Source organism: Gavia stellata, chromosome 3, assembly GCF_030936135.1.
Source record: "Gavia stellata isolate bGavSte3 chromosome 3, bGavSte3.hap2, whole genome shotgun sequence".
Classification (NCBI taxonomy): domain Eukaryota; kingdom Metazoa; phylum Chordata; class Aves; order Gaviiformes; family Gaviidae; genus Gavia; species Gavia stellata.
The window spans coordinates 68,294,670-68,309,616 of record NC_082596.1 but is presented as its reverse complement, the minus strand read 5'-3'; the positions used below and the strand labels follow the sequence as shown (position 1 = coordinate 68,309,616).

At 40.8% G+C, this 14,947-nt stretch overlaps 2 protein-coding genes across 2 annotated transcripts in view; one reads left to right on the top strand and one right to left on the bottom strand.

Annotated features, from left to right (window-relative positions):
• CTNNAL1 (catenin alpha like 1) overlaps window positions 1-7,058 on the top strand; it is a 57,956-nt gene extending 50,898 nt beyond the window's left edge. Inside the window, exons 13-19 of the mRNA XM_059836067.1 lie at window positions 1,222-1,272; window positions 1,396-1,550; window positions 2,299-2,347; window positions 3,157-3,213; window positions 3,355-3,474; window positions 5,775-5,858; window positions 5,962-7,058. Of these exons, the coding sequence (XP_059692050.1) occupies window positions 1,222-1,272; window positions 1,396-1,550; window positions 2,299-2,347; window positions 3,157-3,213; window positions 3,355-3,474; window positions 5,775-5,858; window positions 5,962-6,123 (678 nt within the window). The 3' untranslated portion in view covers window positions 6,124-7,058. The remainder of the gene's footprint in view (window positions 1-1,221; window positions 1,273-1,395; window positions 1,551-2,298; window positions 2,348-3,156; window positions 3,214-3,354; window positions 3,475-5,774; window positions 5,859-5,961) is intronic.
• Window positions 7,059-7,203: 145 nt separating this feature from the next.
• On the bottom strand, window positions 7,204-10,912 carry ABITRAM (actin binding transcription modulator). The gene is made up of 6 exons (XM_059836068.1): window positions 10,855-10,912; window positions 10,727-10,778; window positions 8,269-8,398; window positions 7,695-7,771; window positions 7,554-7,623; window positions 7,204-7,485 (listed from the first exon to the last, which is right to left on the bottom strand). Exons 1-6 carry the CDS (start codon window positions 10,910-10,912, stop codon window positions 7,357-7,359), a joined length of 516 nt encoding a protein of 171 aa, XP_059692051.1. The 3' UTR covers window positions 7,204-7,356.
• Window positions 10,913-14,947: the final 4,035 nt, after the last annotated feature.

Sequence of the window (14,947 nt, the reverse complement as noted above, 5' to 3'; positions counted from 1 at the left end):
CAGTGTCTAATCTGGGTAGACTTTCATAAGATTCAGAATATTTAAAAATTTTGGGATGGGGAAAGAGAAATGGCATGAAAGCTAAACTGAGCAGCAAATTTGCAGTAGGAACTTCAATAGTAGTACTTTATTTTTGCTCAGACTCTTCAAGTGAGAGATGGAGACTTCCTGGAGCTTATTTCTGATGCTGTTCACAATGAATAGTGCTTTTCTTTCCCCTTGCAGGCATTACTGAGCCTAATTTGCCCAAGTACTCCCACTAAGGAATAGCAGCCCTTTTCAGATTCTCAGACAAGGATCTCGGTCCTGCACTCGTATCATCCAACCTTCTCCAGTGGCTCACACCTCTCCCTCCAAGTTATGACACCAACTTTGTACTTTCCATTCCTCTGCACTCCAGTGCAGTTTCTGAATGTGGACTGTGGCTCCCATGACCGTTTAGTTTTTGCTGGTTTTGCACAGTGACAGCACCAGCACATGAAGTTAAAGCCAGGAACTGCTGCTCTCTACATGCAAATTGATTTGAAACAAATAATGAATTATTGTGTCTATGTGTTATGCAGTTGGCAAGCTCTGCCTTATTAGATAGTCCGCTCGCATCAGTACCACTAATTATCGTTCAGGCTGAGCCAATATTTGGCTCGCAACCAGACTAGTATTTCAGATAGTTCATGACTTAAATAAAAGAAGGAAACCCATAAAAAGATAAAGTGTCTGTATTTGTTTCTAGCTACTTCAACAAAGTGACAGGATAATGAGCTAGATTGTCACACTAGCATTTACATGGGTTGTACCCTAGATCAGCTCGCTACTAGCTAGATCAACTTCCAAGTCCCTGTTATATCAGTAGCATCTTTGATGGAAAAATCAGTGCAGTAGTACTTGATCAAGACTCTTTATTTACTCCTAAGTATTACTGAGGATTTAGAGGGTAAGGGGAAGAGATGGTACTGCATGAGGAAGTGGAGTCTGAGAACTGTGGAGGAGGTCTTTTCTTTGAAACTTCAGGGTGACTGTAGGCACGGACCCTGTTTGCACATGCCATTTCAGGAGAACAGCCAGATCAGAACAGGTTCTCAGCTTATACTGAGAAGTTTATCCGAACCAGTGGAACTCACCTGCCAAGTCTGCCTCTGAGTATAGAGCCACCTTTTATGATTTGTTAGTAAAATGATTACTAATCCCTTTTATTTAAAACTATTATTTTTTTGTTTGAAACAGAAGCATAATGCAAATCTGAAAGCATTAAAGCCAGTCAAACTAGATACTGAGGTAAGATGCCGTCATTTTCGTAAAAAAAAAAAAAAAAAAAAACAAAAAACAAAAACTGAATTTTTTTTTTTCTCGTCTGAAGAATGTATTTTCAAGTGCCGTAAATATGGTTACTGTTTACAGGAACAGGCAAAAATTGCAAAACTTGGACTAGAATTGCATCTGCTCACATCTGATGTGGATTCTGAGACAGAAAAATGGGAGGATCAGGAGAATGAGATCGTGCAGCATGGACAGGGCATGTCCAGTATGGCCTACTCCATGTATTTATTTACCAGGTAATTACAGTGTATGCAGCATGTTTTGGTGGGAAAAAGAGCATTAACAGTGTTTATAAGAAATAAGACAATTTCATTTTCAAACTATAATAATTGTGACACGTTCAGAAAGGAGCTTTAATTTCTATTCTTAAGCTTTATAAATTCTTGCAAATTTCTAAGCTGTTTAATAATAAAATTAGGGTTTTTTGAAGTGCTGAACATCTGTTTTGTTGCAGAACAGCTATTTAAATATCTCTTGGGTATGGAAAACATTTTAAGAAGCATGTTCATAAATACTTTCAAAATTAAGGGAATTAAAGCACAGGTATATAACTGTAGATTAGAATTACTCATCTTTGCTGTGCTGAAAGGTGTTCTTCTGAAACTTGCCCATGCAATGTCAGCTTTCTTATTCAAAGAATTTAGGAGGTTTTTTTTGTAAGAGTTGAGATTTTTTTCTTACCTACTAGTCCAATAATACTCAGTATGCCAGAGACATGGATTTTTCCCTTGTTCAGCTGATGAGAGCTGAACCACTGCCAATTTCCCAATAGTGCTCTAGCCACTGAGGTGTTTATATAATATTTTGAAATGCAGTTCCTGTAGTAAGTTATTGTTGTGCATAGTATCTTCTAAAAGAGTGATATTTTACAGTTCAGTGGTGTGAATGGGAGAGAGAGAGAAATGCTATAAATTCTGCAAATAGCAGGCAAAATAATCTGTAGTCTATACATGGCATATATTCTGCTTTCATTATTTCCCACAGAGGAGAAGGACTTCTGAAAACTACTCAAGATTTATTTCATCAAGCAGAGGTAATGTATTTTTAACAAAATAGGAGTTAGGCACTCTGAGTGAAGAACAAATTGGAACTTAACTCTCTGATTCCTTACACATAAGTACAGTGTACCATGAATTGACTGGCAACTGTAGATTTTAAGCACCCTAACTCTTGGTACATACTTTCTGAAAGCTGACTTTTCAGTGTTCCAGTAGCAGCTTAAGACAGCATTCATTAAACTGACAGATTCCAGTTAGGAGTAGGAATAGCAGACTGGCATTACAGCAAATATAGTGGACTTCAGTGCATTAGTAGTATTCATTGTGTCACTTAGCTTAGCCCCTGGTAGTGTTAACAGATATGCCATCCTAGTCTGAGCAGCAGTATTTTCATGAGAAAGAGGTAAGATGTAAACATTTGAATAACACAAACAAAAGACAAGGGGTCAAATGAAGGAATGTGGTGTGATATTTCCCAAGATACATGCCTGTGTTTAACAGGAGACTGGTTACCTTTGTCAGGACAGTAAACAAACATGGCAGGTGTCATCTACCCACAAAACTCTGCTACAGTGAAAAAAATAATTGGAAATCAGGTTTTTTTATATGTAAAGGGAAAGCCTTTAAACTTTGCTTATCTGGGAGAATGGCAATTTGTAGTGTAGCTTGTTATTTCAGAAGTCACTGCAAACTGCTGACTTGTTAATCATATATGTATACAACTATCACAAATATTTCCTGCTACCTTTTTACATAATAGCATGCTGTTTATTAAAACAACAAGGAAAAAGAGCCTCATCTTTCATTGTGGTTCATTTTTCTACATGCTTTCTCCCTCTTTCAGATTTTTGCTACAGAGGGCACAAAGCTTGCTTCAGCTCTTCATGCCTTTTCTGATCAGGTGATGTATGACCTCTAAAACAGCTGCTCAGCTTATGATGCTAGTGATACTGCTTAAAAGCTGGTTGTGCTGTCTTCCCCATTAACTTAATATCAGGGTCTTTAACACAGAGTGGTTTTGTCTTCCTGAAACACATTTCAGGTACATGATGATGACAAACCTTTGCTTCTTTTGGAGGCTGAAAAACTGATGTCTATGTGCAAGCAGCTCCAGATAACAGCTAAAGCTTCTGTTCAGGGTAAAAGTGCTACATTTACAAAGGTAAGGTAAAACTTACATATATTCCTGAAAGTAAGATCTAACTTGTCTTGAAATACAGTAATTTACTAATTTATGCTCCTGTTAAAATATGAAACAGTTCATGACAGCGGAACTTCTTAGATTGACAGAGGACCATAAAAATTAATAAGTACAAAATTTTATGCTGTTGTGCAAGCATTTTTCTGCTATGCAATATGTCATCATTCCTGTTCCTTATGTAGAAGAGGAATTTACTTCAAGTACTGTTTTGCACTTAATGTATTTTGAGAAGCTGATGTGCGAAGCATAGAGGAAGAACAGTAAGAACTGTTCCCGTTGCTGAAAATGTTTTGTCTATTTGGACATCCCTTACTGATAACTGTAATCCAAGCCATTTACCACACTATCTTGTCTCAGAAAGGATTTTCTTCAGCATGGGTGCTACTGTTTTCTAGACTTTTTAAATTTTTTTTTTCCTTTTTTTTCCCTACTACCAGAGAATGGCTTCAGTGAAGTTTATCCTGACCTGACCCCCTCATTCATGCTGAGAGTTTGATAGGAGGCAAAATATGGTACACTGGCCCCCAGCATACATGGAAGCCTGCCAGTGGATAGCTTGGATAGTATTACTCTACAGGCTTACATGAATGCTTTCTTTAGGGAGCATGGCTATCCAAGTTTCGTTTAACCAGTCCAGTGGCCACAGACATATCATTGATATTAACATTTTAAGGAACAGTTTCCCTACCCCTAGCTTATCAACTTTAGAGTCTAAGAATCAGTAAAATAATGTAAATAATAGGATTTTTTTCCTTCTTATTACTAAAAGTACTGAAATCATCATTTGGGTTTTGGATTTCACTGTTAGTGAAAGAGTTTACAGAAATGTTTCCCAAGACAAGGGTGTTCCAGGACTGCTCTTAAAAAAAAAAAAAAAAAAAAAACACAAAAAAACCAGGTGGAAAGCTGTCTGTAGGCTTCTACTACTTTATATTGCTTTTTACTGATGAGAACTTCTTTCAAAGAACTTCCATCAACATCTCCCTCAGCTTACCCACTAGATAAAGGGAGGTACTGGAATTCTATCATGATGCAACTGAGTATTTTCAGGTGAATACTATGAGATGGAGTAATATTGTATATAATAATACTGTAATCCAAGAGATTACAGTAATAATACTGTAATCTACTAGAACTTCATTCAGAGAAACATGAACTGTAATTAAGCGTACCTCATTAAGAAAGGACTTCAGTGATCAAAGTATTAATGAAGGTAATACTGTAGTAATTATTGTTATTCTGTTATTATTGATGCTTAACATAAATGTAACAAATTCCAAATGCCAAAGACTGTTACTGAAATACATGCTTGCTTCTCAGTAGGTAGTCTACCCTAGACTGCCCAGAGTTTATTCTGATATTATTCATATGTGTTATAAGTAAGTATGTATACAGCTGCCATAAAAGTTTCAGCATTGTCACCACGAGAAATAGATCCGCAAACCTTAGCAGGGAATAGAGGTCAGGCTTTTTGAAGAACTTGGAGTACCCCTGAGCAGCAATATGATCAGTATGAGCAAGACCATTTCTGTGCACCTGGATGTTTGTTTCCAGTGAGCTATGGAAAAGATGTTTCAATTTTACAGCAGGGACTGAAGCTGGCTAGAGCATCCAAGCCACTCAAAACCAAACTGAGCACCTCAGGGCTACCGCTTGGTTTGTTGTACACTCTCTAGCTAAACTAAATGGGAACTCCAGTCTGTTTGTACAGTGTGATGTATCACTACATAGTGATAATAGGCTATCAAATTAATGTTTGTCGAGGGCGAGACTTGTGATCTGTGCTGAGTGTTAGACTTCAGGCATAAACTCAAATGCTTTAAGATTTAGCTAACTCACAGTGTAACTCATACCGAGGTAAGGCTTACATGATGCATGGCTTTCTAAATCATGCTGATAGGACATAAAACAAAAGGGAAAACGTGAAGAATTGCGATGAATCATACCCAGATGGTAAGAGCTCCTTTCCAAGACACTTTTATTACTGTTTTATATTATTAGTTCCTTCTCCTGGGATGTGTGTCATTCCCTTCTGCTTCCTAGCTCAAGTCTTGGGTTAACAGAAGGATGCTGTTGCTTTACACGTATTATATAGAGAAATTCAAAATAGGTTGGCAAAACCTTTTGATTAGAAGGGATTTATGAAGGACAAATATTACCTAGTCAAGCTTGAAATAGATTATCATCTCATCTCATGCATTAAACAATTGCCTAAGAAAAGTAATGAGTGGTCTTACTTTACTCTCAATTGTCTTGTTTAGGTTGATGCATGCATTCTGAAAACGAGGAACATGATGACTCTCTTATGCCAACTTCTTCCCCTTTGCTGCAAATTACTGAGAAAGGTGAGTATTTGATTCATCTACAGTATTTTAAAGATTTTTTTTTTGTTTGGTTGGGGTTTTTTTGGTTTTTTGTTTGTTTGAAGAAATTTTTTTCTATATACAGAATAAAGCAGGAAATGGCTGTCTTAAACCTGCTCCACCATGGAGAGAAGAGAGAATACGAACTGCTACAAATGCACATACTCCAGAAAGAAGAGCTGAGACATTTGGCACCAAGTCTTTAGAAAATCATGTAACAAACATGACATTTTTAGAGAGCAAGTAATTACAGCACTTAGAAATGCAGGAACTCCCATTTGAAAATAACACTTGCTGAATTTTCAATATTACTTTCATTTATGGAAAGTCAAACCAGGTTAATTTGAATTAAAACTGTTGACCTTTGTCACATCTAATAGATGTCCCATTACTTAGCAATTACAACACCAACTAGTCTAATTGTTTTGTATTTTTATAATGTGAATGCCTTGCCTATGCTCACTATTGATTACCAGTTTTGTAATTAATGCTTATGAATGTCTTACTGGATGTTTCAACCCAAAGATGCTGCTAATAGACATTTTATATAAAGAACTTTGTGCTGCATATGCTCTATGTAACACTACTGTTGAAGTCTGTAAACTCATCTCTGGCCTATTTCAGTCTATGTGTTTGATAAAGCAGAATCAGGAATATAGTCTGAAAGGCTGTGGCCTAAAGCACTGAAATGTTATCTTAGTTATACCTGCAATGAAGTAGTTTCTAGGAAAAAATCCCTCTTCAAATAGCTGCACCACTGAATTTTAATCTTGTTGACATGACTCATATTTCCAAAAGTGTATTTCTAAGTGATTAATACTCTTGACTCAAACCCTTTTTCTTTTACCATCTTTATTTGTAGATGGCAGTTGTTGCTTCCTTTTTTATTAAAACTTACGGAGCAGAATTTGAATTGCATGTAGAACCACTGAAGTATTATGTAGACTTTACATTATACCATTTAAAACTTAAGAAAATAGACACTGATTATGACAAACTTCTGTACAAAAGGCATTATTTGACTTCAGGATGCCATGAAAATACAACCTGGTGTGAAATACGTATTTTCCAGTTTATCTGCTCTTTGTACATAGGCTTCTGTTGTATTTTTATTTTCATTTCACCTTTGCCAAACTCCATATTGTATTAGTTTAAGCTAAATTAAGTGACAGCTAAATCACATGATTTTTCTGTATGTATTATGCTTGCACTGAGCAGAAACAAAGCTGGCTGTGGAACATAAATACTCTCCAACATATCATTCTGTGCTTATTTAAAAAACTTGTAGTACTAGAATTCAGAGAAAAAGAGAAAGCAAATTTTAATATACAAACTATTTGAACTGGTTTATTCTTGTATGAATCAAGTTAAAGTTCCACTTTTAAACAGGCGCTAGGCCTTTCGATCCCATGAAAGTTACGGTGTACAACAGAAGTAGCTTATTTAGTATCAAACAGAGATGATAACTGTGTAATTAATTTCATGAAGAAGAATTAAGACGTTTCAACAAAACTTCCTCGTACTCCTTCTGCGTCAGAAGTCCTTGAGTTATACTCTTGCTTTCTTCAAATTTGGGTAGAACCACTGCGATGTATCCCTCAGTTGATGGCTAAAAAGCAAGACTGAAGTTAGCAGCGAAATAAAAGTTAGAAAATAAAAAGCAAGAAAGTGTCTTACCTTTTCTTGCAGAAGAGCGGGGTTGCTAAGAATGTTTTCATTCACTTCTATCAGTCGCCCTCGTATACAACTGCAAAAGTGTTTTGATTCAGTGGAAGTTCATGGTATGTCAAGGTAAGAAGAGAAAGGGAAAAACCTTACCTATAAATGGTGTATTCCTCTCCATCTGATGAAGATATCCTGCACAGAGGGGCAAGTTCTGTTAAAAACTGAGCTCCCTGCATTTGAAAAATAAACAAACATTAAATATATATATATATACACACACACACTTTTAATTACACAGGGCTTTTTAAAGTACTACCATCAGCAACAGAAGTTTGTAAGCTTCTCAGAACAAAGCAAGGAAGTGCGATAGTTGGAGGTCCTTGCATGTTACATAGCTGTGCTTCCCTGCAGAAGGGAAGATGCCAACTTAGTTATGTGCACAAATCAAATAGAGGCTTGTTAAGACCTTACAGATTTAGCCATAATTAAGTTTCTCGCAGAATAATAGACTTGCAGTTTCATCAGATTAAAATCAGGGGAGAGAGGAGAAAAACAGCACCGCGACAGTTAGGCACCTCTTGAGAAAGTCTGAATTTTTCAACTGTGGAGGGGCTGTTTTAAAATAAAATGCAGAGGTAAGTTGGTAAGTTCCTATCCTACAAAGGGCAGAAAGTCCCAGGCACTGTGAGAGAGTAAAATGAAAACTAACCAAATCAAAAAGCCATACCCTTTTTGACTTCCCAGAGACTTTATTCTGGAGTCTGCTACAGTTGGCGCTGATTTGGTAATTAATGCTTTTAATTGTTTTTCCACTTTGAAGAAGAGGATGGGCTTCTGCCAAGGTGATGACACAGATTCTGCAAAAAGAAATACAAGTACTATGCTGTAGTTGTGAGAAGCCATGCTCTTAGATGCTGTAAGCAAGCTCCATAACCTTCTCTGCCTATACTGGTAGGATTTAAAACTGATACTGACTACTTCATTTGCACTCCTAGTCAGAAATGTGAGCAAAACTTTCAGTGTTGTGAAAGCTGTTGTTTACTAGTTTAGCAGGGAAGTTAAGCTGATACTTCAGCTTAACTGCAGCAGGAGTCACAGGACGGGCACCTGCCAGGCTCAGGGAGGAAGCAAGGACAGACAGGTCTGGGTGACAGTATAGGGGTTGAGTAGGGTAACCTAAACCACAATTTACCCGAGCTAATGAAGGAGCATGGAGGACAATTGTTGGCTGTAGATCAGAGACAAATTTTAGTTTCCCACTTACAAAATGTCAGATGCAGGATCAAATAATGCACAAACACGGAGAGCCCAGAACTTGCCAATAAATGAACAGAGATGAAGCTATTCTGTTTAAGAAGAGTGTAAAAACTAGAGCAAGGACCAGAATTTTAGTACAGTAACTGTAGAGAAAACCATGGCATAGAACCAGCTCTTTCCCTGCAGGTGCATCACCCATCTCCCTGCACTCCTCTCTGCAAGTTCTTCTGCGCAGCTCCCCACAAGAGGGAGCTGGATCCTGGCCAGTGCTTTCAGCGTGCCCCAGCAGCTCACAGGGACCAGGACCTCCTCTTGACCCTAGCCTCTGTCTAGGAGGAAGATGACAAATCATCTATTTGAGCTGTCATCTATTGGAGCTGAGACCTGGCAAAACAAAAAATCAACAGAGAATTTTACACTGCTTAGAAATATCCAACTGAGCCACAGCCCCACACATAATAATGGTAAAATACTTTATTGAGCATTTGGCTAAGCTGCTGTAGAAGCCAAGGGCCCTGATATTTCAGAATTCAAAACAGCAAAATAATCTTTATAGATATTTGAAAAAGTGTGGTATATTTTTATTTCCTTTCCCCCATAGCAACAGGATTTAAACTGTTGTTTGTATGAGACAGCTGAGACTAGTAACTACATATGTAGTATTTAGCACAAAAGTGAGGGTGTCCTGTCTTGCTGTTGCTGTCATACCTGTCATTCCCAGGTAGGTACTTGGGTTTCTGTTTCCAAAGAACGAGAAAGTGAACCGCCTGAAGCAGCTACAGCGAAGCCCCAGCGCTGAAGGCTGCGGCGAGGCGATGTTCCACCCTGTGCCCAGCACACCCTTCCTGGGCCTCTGAATTCCTAACAAACAGCAGCAGGCAACCCACTGGGAATGACGAACACCTCCTCAGCTCCCCTCAACACGCGAGTGATTGGCACTGCCCATTTTTGTGCAGACAGTAGTTAAGTTCTGGTCTTCCCTCAGGGACTGAACACCCCAGAAACACCCACGATGCCACCAAGCCACCCTGCAGTCAGAGGAGGCTGGAGCCGGGGGCCGGGAGCTAGGGAAGGTAAGGTATGTTATTGGAGAACTAAGCAGGTACAGGGTTGATTTATTCCAAATGACTGGATACAACGTATGACGTTTTATTTCCTGTCTTGCATTCACTGTCCATAGTACATAAATGTACAATTAAAAGCAATTAAAAAAGTTGTATATAGAAAAAGCTAAATGTTCAAATCGAGCCAATTAATTTCCTAGACACCAAGTTAAACAGACTCCTTCTAAATGTCACGATGGCGAAGCCTTTTGAAATGTGCTCTTCTGCTCCTGGAGGTGATGTGAAGGGCCCTTTCAGCAGGAGCGATGCAGGGACGGGAGGGCAGCCCTAGGGGCACTGAAGGGGCCTTTTTAAAAATCTGCTGAGCAACGGGGGGAGGGGAAGAGTTCAAGCGCCACTGTTCTTACTGGAGGAGCAATTACAGAAGGGCAGAGGAAGGCTAAGATCTGTCGCCCTCCCATCCTCCCGTCTTCCAGGAAAACCCAGGCTCGCCTGGCATTTTGCACCTGTCCCTCTCAAGGCCTTTCTGCAGGAGCGGTGCCTCTTGGTTCAACACCCCAAGTGCAAGCAGGCGGCAGCCATCGCTGCGCCCCTCCCAGCGCCAGGAAAAGGAGCGGCGGGCGGGGGGGGGGGGAGGACGCCGGGGCTCAGCCCCTCGCTACGCCGCCTGCGAGAGTCAAAGGGGGAGGCGGCGGGGGGCTCCCGTGTTCTGCCGGAAAGCAGCGGCGGTTCCTTCTCTAACGAGAGCCGGAGGCTCCCGGGAGTCAGAGCCCGGCGGCTCCGGGCGGACCGCAGGCGCCTCTCCTCAGGAAAGGGCGGAGGCGGCCCCCAACCCCCCCCCGAGCCCCCGGGCGCGCCACTCGCCTGTTGGAGTGCTGCAGCACGCAGAAGTCCTCGCACGGCCGCCCCTTCACGTCTGCAACAGGGCACAAACACCAGTGACCGCCCCGCCGCTGCCGCCCCCGGCCCCGGCCCCCCCCGCCCGGCGGTACCTGGCTTGTACCAGCGCGTAAAGTACCGCTCCGCGCCGCCCCGCGCCGCCGCCGCCATGCCGCCCGCCGGCGCGCCGCGATGACGCACGGGTGGGCCCCGCCCCCCCCGGAGGGCGAGAGGGGGTCCGCGGCGAAATCCTCCCCGCGCGCGCGGGGACGCCGGTCCGGTAGGCGGCGGGGCGCGTTGGTAACCGTAAGGACACAGGGGGTTACGGAGTTCTTCTTGTCTTCTGAGGAAGTGAGCGAGAGCCGTAACTGGCCCCACCGGCACGGCTGAGGAAGCGCTCAAAACCAGCGTCTGGCTCAGTGGTTTATTTTCTCCAGCGCACAGCAATACAGGAATAGTTTTTTTAAATGCAGTATTTTAAATAAAAACGCATTTCATCAAAACAGCTTTTTGTTTCTTGCTTGTGGCAAACGGAATGACCCCGTTTTTCTACAGAAGTTTCCGTTAGGCTGGACTCACCTTCAGGCAGCAGGAGAGCCTCTGAATGATGTTTTAGCCTTGACTGTATTTAAATAAACATCACCGAGCTGCACCCCCACAACACGTTTGGCATCACTGAGCAGAGAACGGGTACCAGCCCCTGAACGGCACAGGGCAAGCAGGCGGGAACTTCACACCTTCTGTTTTGACTCCCACTGCACATAGTAACTACACACAACACTTCTGTACAATTACAGGCCAAAAGCGTTAGAAGAACATGCGACAAAGAAAACAGCTTTGATTCCAGCATTGTTTCCTACTCTGTTTGCCTGCATCTAGCACAGGCACTTAAATAAGGCAGCTGTAACAGCATATAAAATTAAGGTCTGTACCATAATTAAGGTACAGACAGATACACAAAACAGAGACACTTCCATTTATCAGCCAGAATAAGCAGGCACATTACGAACCGCTGCAGAAAATTAGATGCATAAAAATAAAGGGCTGTTTAGAGGCTGTGCCCCATCAGTTTGCCAAACCATGAGTATTTTCAGTGCGAGTACATTGCAACAGATGCAGATCCTACTTTACAAGGCTCACAAAGGGAAAAAAACCCAAGAAAACAAACTTTTGTCATCTCACTGGTACAAACCTACAGCAGGTTTCACTCTATAGTCTTCTCAATTACTAGTTTGGACACGTGTTTGTCATGGACCTCTCTCCACCAAAGATTAAAGAGCACTGAAGGGGTGGGATACACTCATGTCTAGCTTATCAAGCCATTTCTGCCCACATGCTCTAAAGGCAATTTATCTTTCACGTTACATTAGCAATGTGTTTTGATATGCAGATATTTTAACGGCAGTTGATTACATGAAAAGCTAGCCAAGAACTGACTGAAACTTCTAGATTTATCTCCATCATTTAGTCATTGATTTTAAAAATTGTAGACAGCATGCCTGCTTCCTCTTTCACACCCACCACCTGAACCAGCAGCTATTAAGGCTGTAGGCTTACAAAAACCACTGGTAAAAAAAAAAAATTCTAAGTAAACTGAGCTAGGACCCATCCAACTCTGAAATCAGACCACTGGTAAACACAATGCCCAAGCCCTACAAAATCCACTAGGATGCAGTGAGGTTGGATCACTCCCTTTCAGCAGAACAGAGCTGTGATGAGAGGTTTGAAGGGAAGGGGGGGGGGTGTGTGTGTGTGTGAAGCCATGCCGAAGTTTTTTGCCATGGGCTTTTTTTTTTCCCCAGGAATGCATTTTGCTTGTGTGGAACAGTACAGGAGCACAGAGGCATGGCAGCTCTAGTGGTGACCAGCACCATTCCCCCCAGCAAAGGCAAGACTCATTTAAACAGGATAGCTCCAACAGGCAGCATGTTCAACTGCAACAGGGACAGCAAGAAAAGACTGCCAAAGGAAAAGCAGCCACATTTTGAGAGATCTGGAATGAGGTGGGACAGACAAAACAGGAGGTCAGTACAGGAAAAGGCAGTAAAAATTCAGTTTTGACAGGTTGTGTGTGTTGAACTTGTTTTTCTAAAGAAAGCTGAGACATGCACACACCAGAGACTGAACAGCTTTCGATGAGCCAGAGATTCTGGTATTCAAGCAAAGGAAAGATGAAGATCAGCACCTGGGTTTCAGCCATAGTTTTAGCTACAACAAAGTCAGAAAACAGTCATAGCACAAGTAAGGGCAGAAGTGTCATAAGAATTTAGATAATTTGAAAAAATAGAAGTTACCATCTCCTCAGAGACAGTTCAAATGAACTAACAATTTAAAAGCATGGAAGATACAGAAACAATGGGTAGATACATACCCATTTTTCATCATATTCACAGATACTACCAATTAAAGCTTGGGAATGCTAGAACACAACTGCTAGAAGAAAAAGAGCACAGAATGATCAAGGAGATGCTATGAAAACATAGCAGATGGCTATTGTACCATGGCATGATTCTTCTGCACATCACGTTGAAGAATTCCTCTGGAAGACTGCATCTGCCCTTTATTCAGAGATATGCCTTTAACAAAAGTGCAGAGGCTTAATCAAAATGTGCTAGCATAGAATAAAAGAAACAAAATGTGAAGTGCTTGATAAAGGGAAGGAACAAACCTACCAGTATTTTGTCAGTGTTCTTGTTAGAGATGAAAGCCCAGCACCAGAGTAGTTTCTAGTGATGCCAAGTCAGTCAGGGAGAGGAAAATGAGTGGTCCCAAAAGAGAAGTCTGTTCTCTCCAAACAACTGCTCACCAAGCAAAGAGATACACAGGTTCAAACATGTGCAGACCTGGGGGAGCTGGCAAGACCCCACCACAGCTTACTGCTCCCCTCAGGATGCATTAGGAGAGCTGATGAAGTACACCTTTCTCTACCCTCTGACTTGAAAGGAGGTAAGGAACAGGATTTCATCACAGTGGAAAGAAGATTAAACCTCAGTCTTGTTAACCTGAGGAAAGACTGAAAGAGGAGGAAAAGCTAATATTCCACTGGCTGCAGAAACTGCAATCCCCATTTCTTAACAAGTAAAAAAAAAAAAACCTAAAACACAAACCTCTCAATTCATTCCAAACATCTATTTCTGAGGTGATACAGTGGTTTTGGCTTTCATTTTATGCCAGACCAGCATATGCCAGACTGTTTTAACCTGTCAGACATGGTATTACCAAACACTTCCTCTTTGTTCAAGCTTTTTATTCAGCTGATGATTTGAAGCAGTGGTAAAGTTGAATCAGAAATAAGTTCTAATTGGTTTGTTCCTAGGATTTTTAAAGCTAGCTAGTTAAGGTACCATAATGCTGTTGCTTATTCATTATATAGAAGTTGTCTGATGTTCACATTTCCTGCAAATGCAGAATTTATTTATTTTGCCACTGTCTTTTTCATCCTTTTCCTTCCTCCAGTTACTTTCAGTGTGGTTAAAATATTAAGACTGTAAGCTCAAACTACATACTTACATATACACTGTTAACTACCCTTAACATGCTGCTTCCGTATATATGCTGTCAAAGAAATTTTGTTACTTCGGATTTCTCAGCTTTAGTTGCTGCAAAGAATCTGTTCTGCAAGCATAGGTTTATTGCTGAACTAAAAGTAGTCAGCTCTCCCACTCAGCTCATTTCCCAAAGTAAATCTACACTTTACTTAAGAATGCTGTTGTAGTAAATGACTGTTTGTCTCAGCCTGTAGCACTCCTCCCCTTGGTATCAAACAGACTTTAATACACCTTTGCCATTTCAGGCAGCATAAGAGGGATATAGCACTACTTTAAAAGTCTTTTTGATGGAATTTACGTATATTGGAGCTAGAGCTATGCTTTTGCAATCTAATAGCTGTACTTTTGTTGCTGATTTGAGAAATCTGTGAAGAACAACTCACATCAGAAGGGATGAAACAGGTAAAACATTTGGTGCAAACAATTAAAACAGGATTTCCCAATAATGTGTTTGGAGTAGAAACCAACTGAAATAAGACACAAAGAATCCACAAGCTACTGAGAGAAGAACCACTGCAAAAAGGATGGAGTGGACTCATCTGCCACTCCAAGTAAACTAGGTGGACGCAGAAGAGATGAGTTTCTACCAATATAAACACATGCTACCCATTACATGTCTTTTTCTTGTTTTACACTGCTCACTGTGCTTTGTATCCAC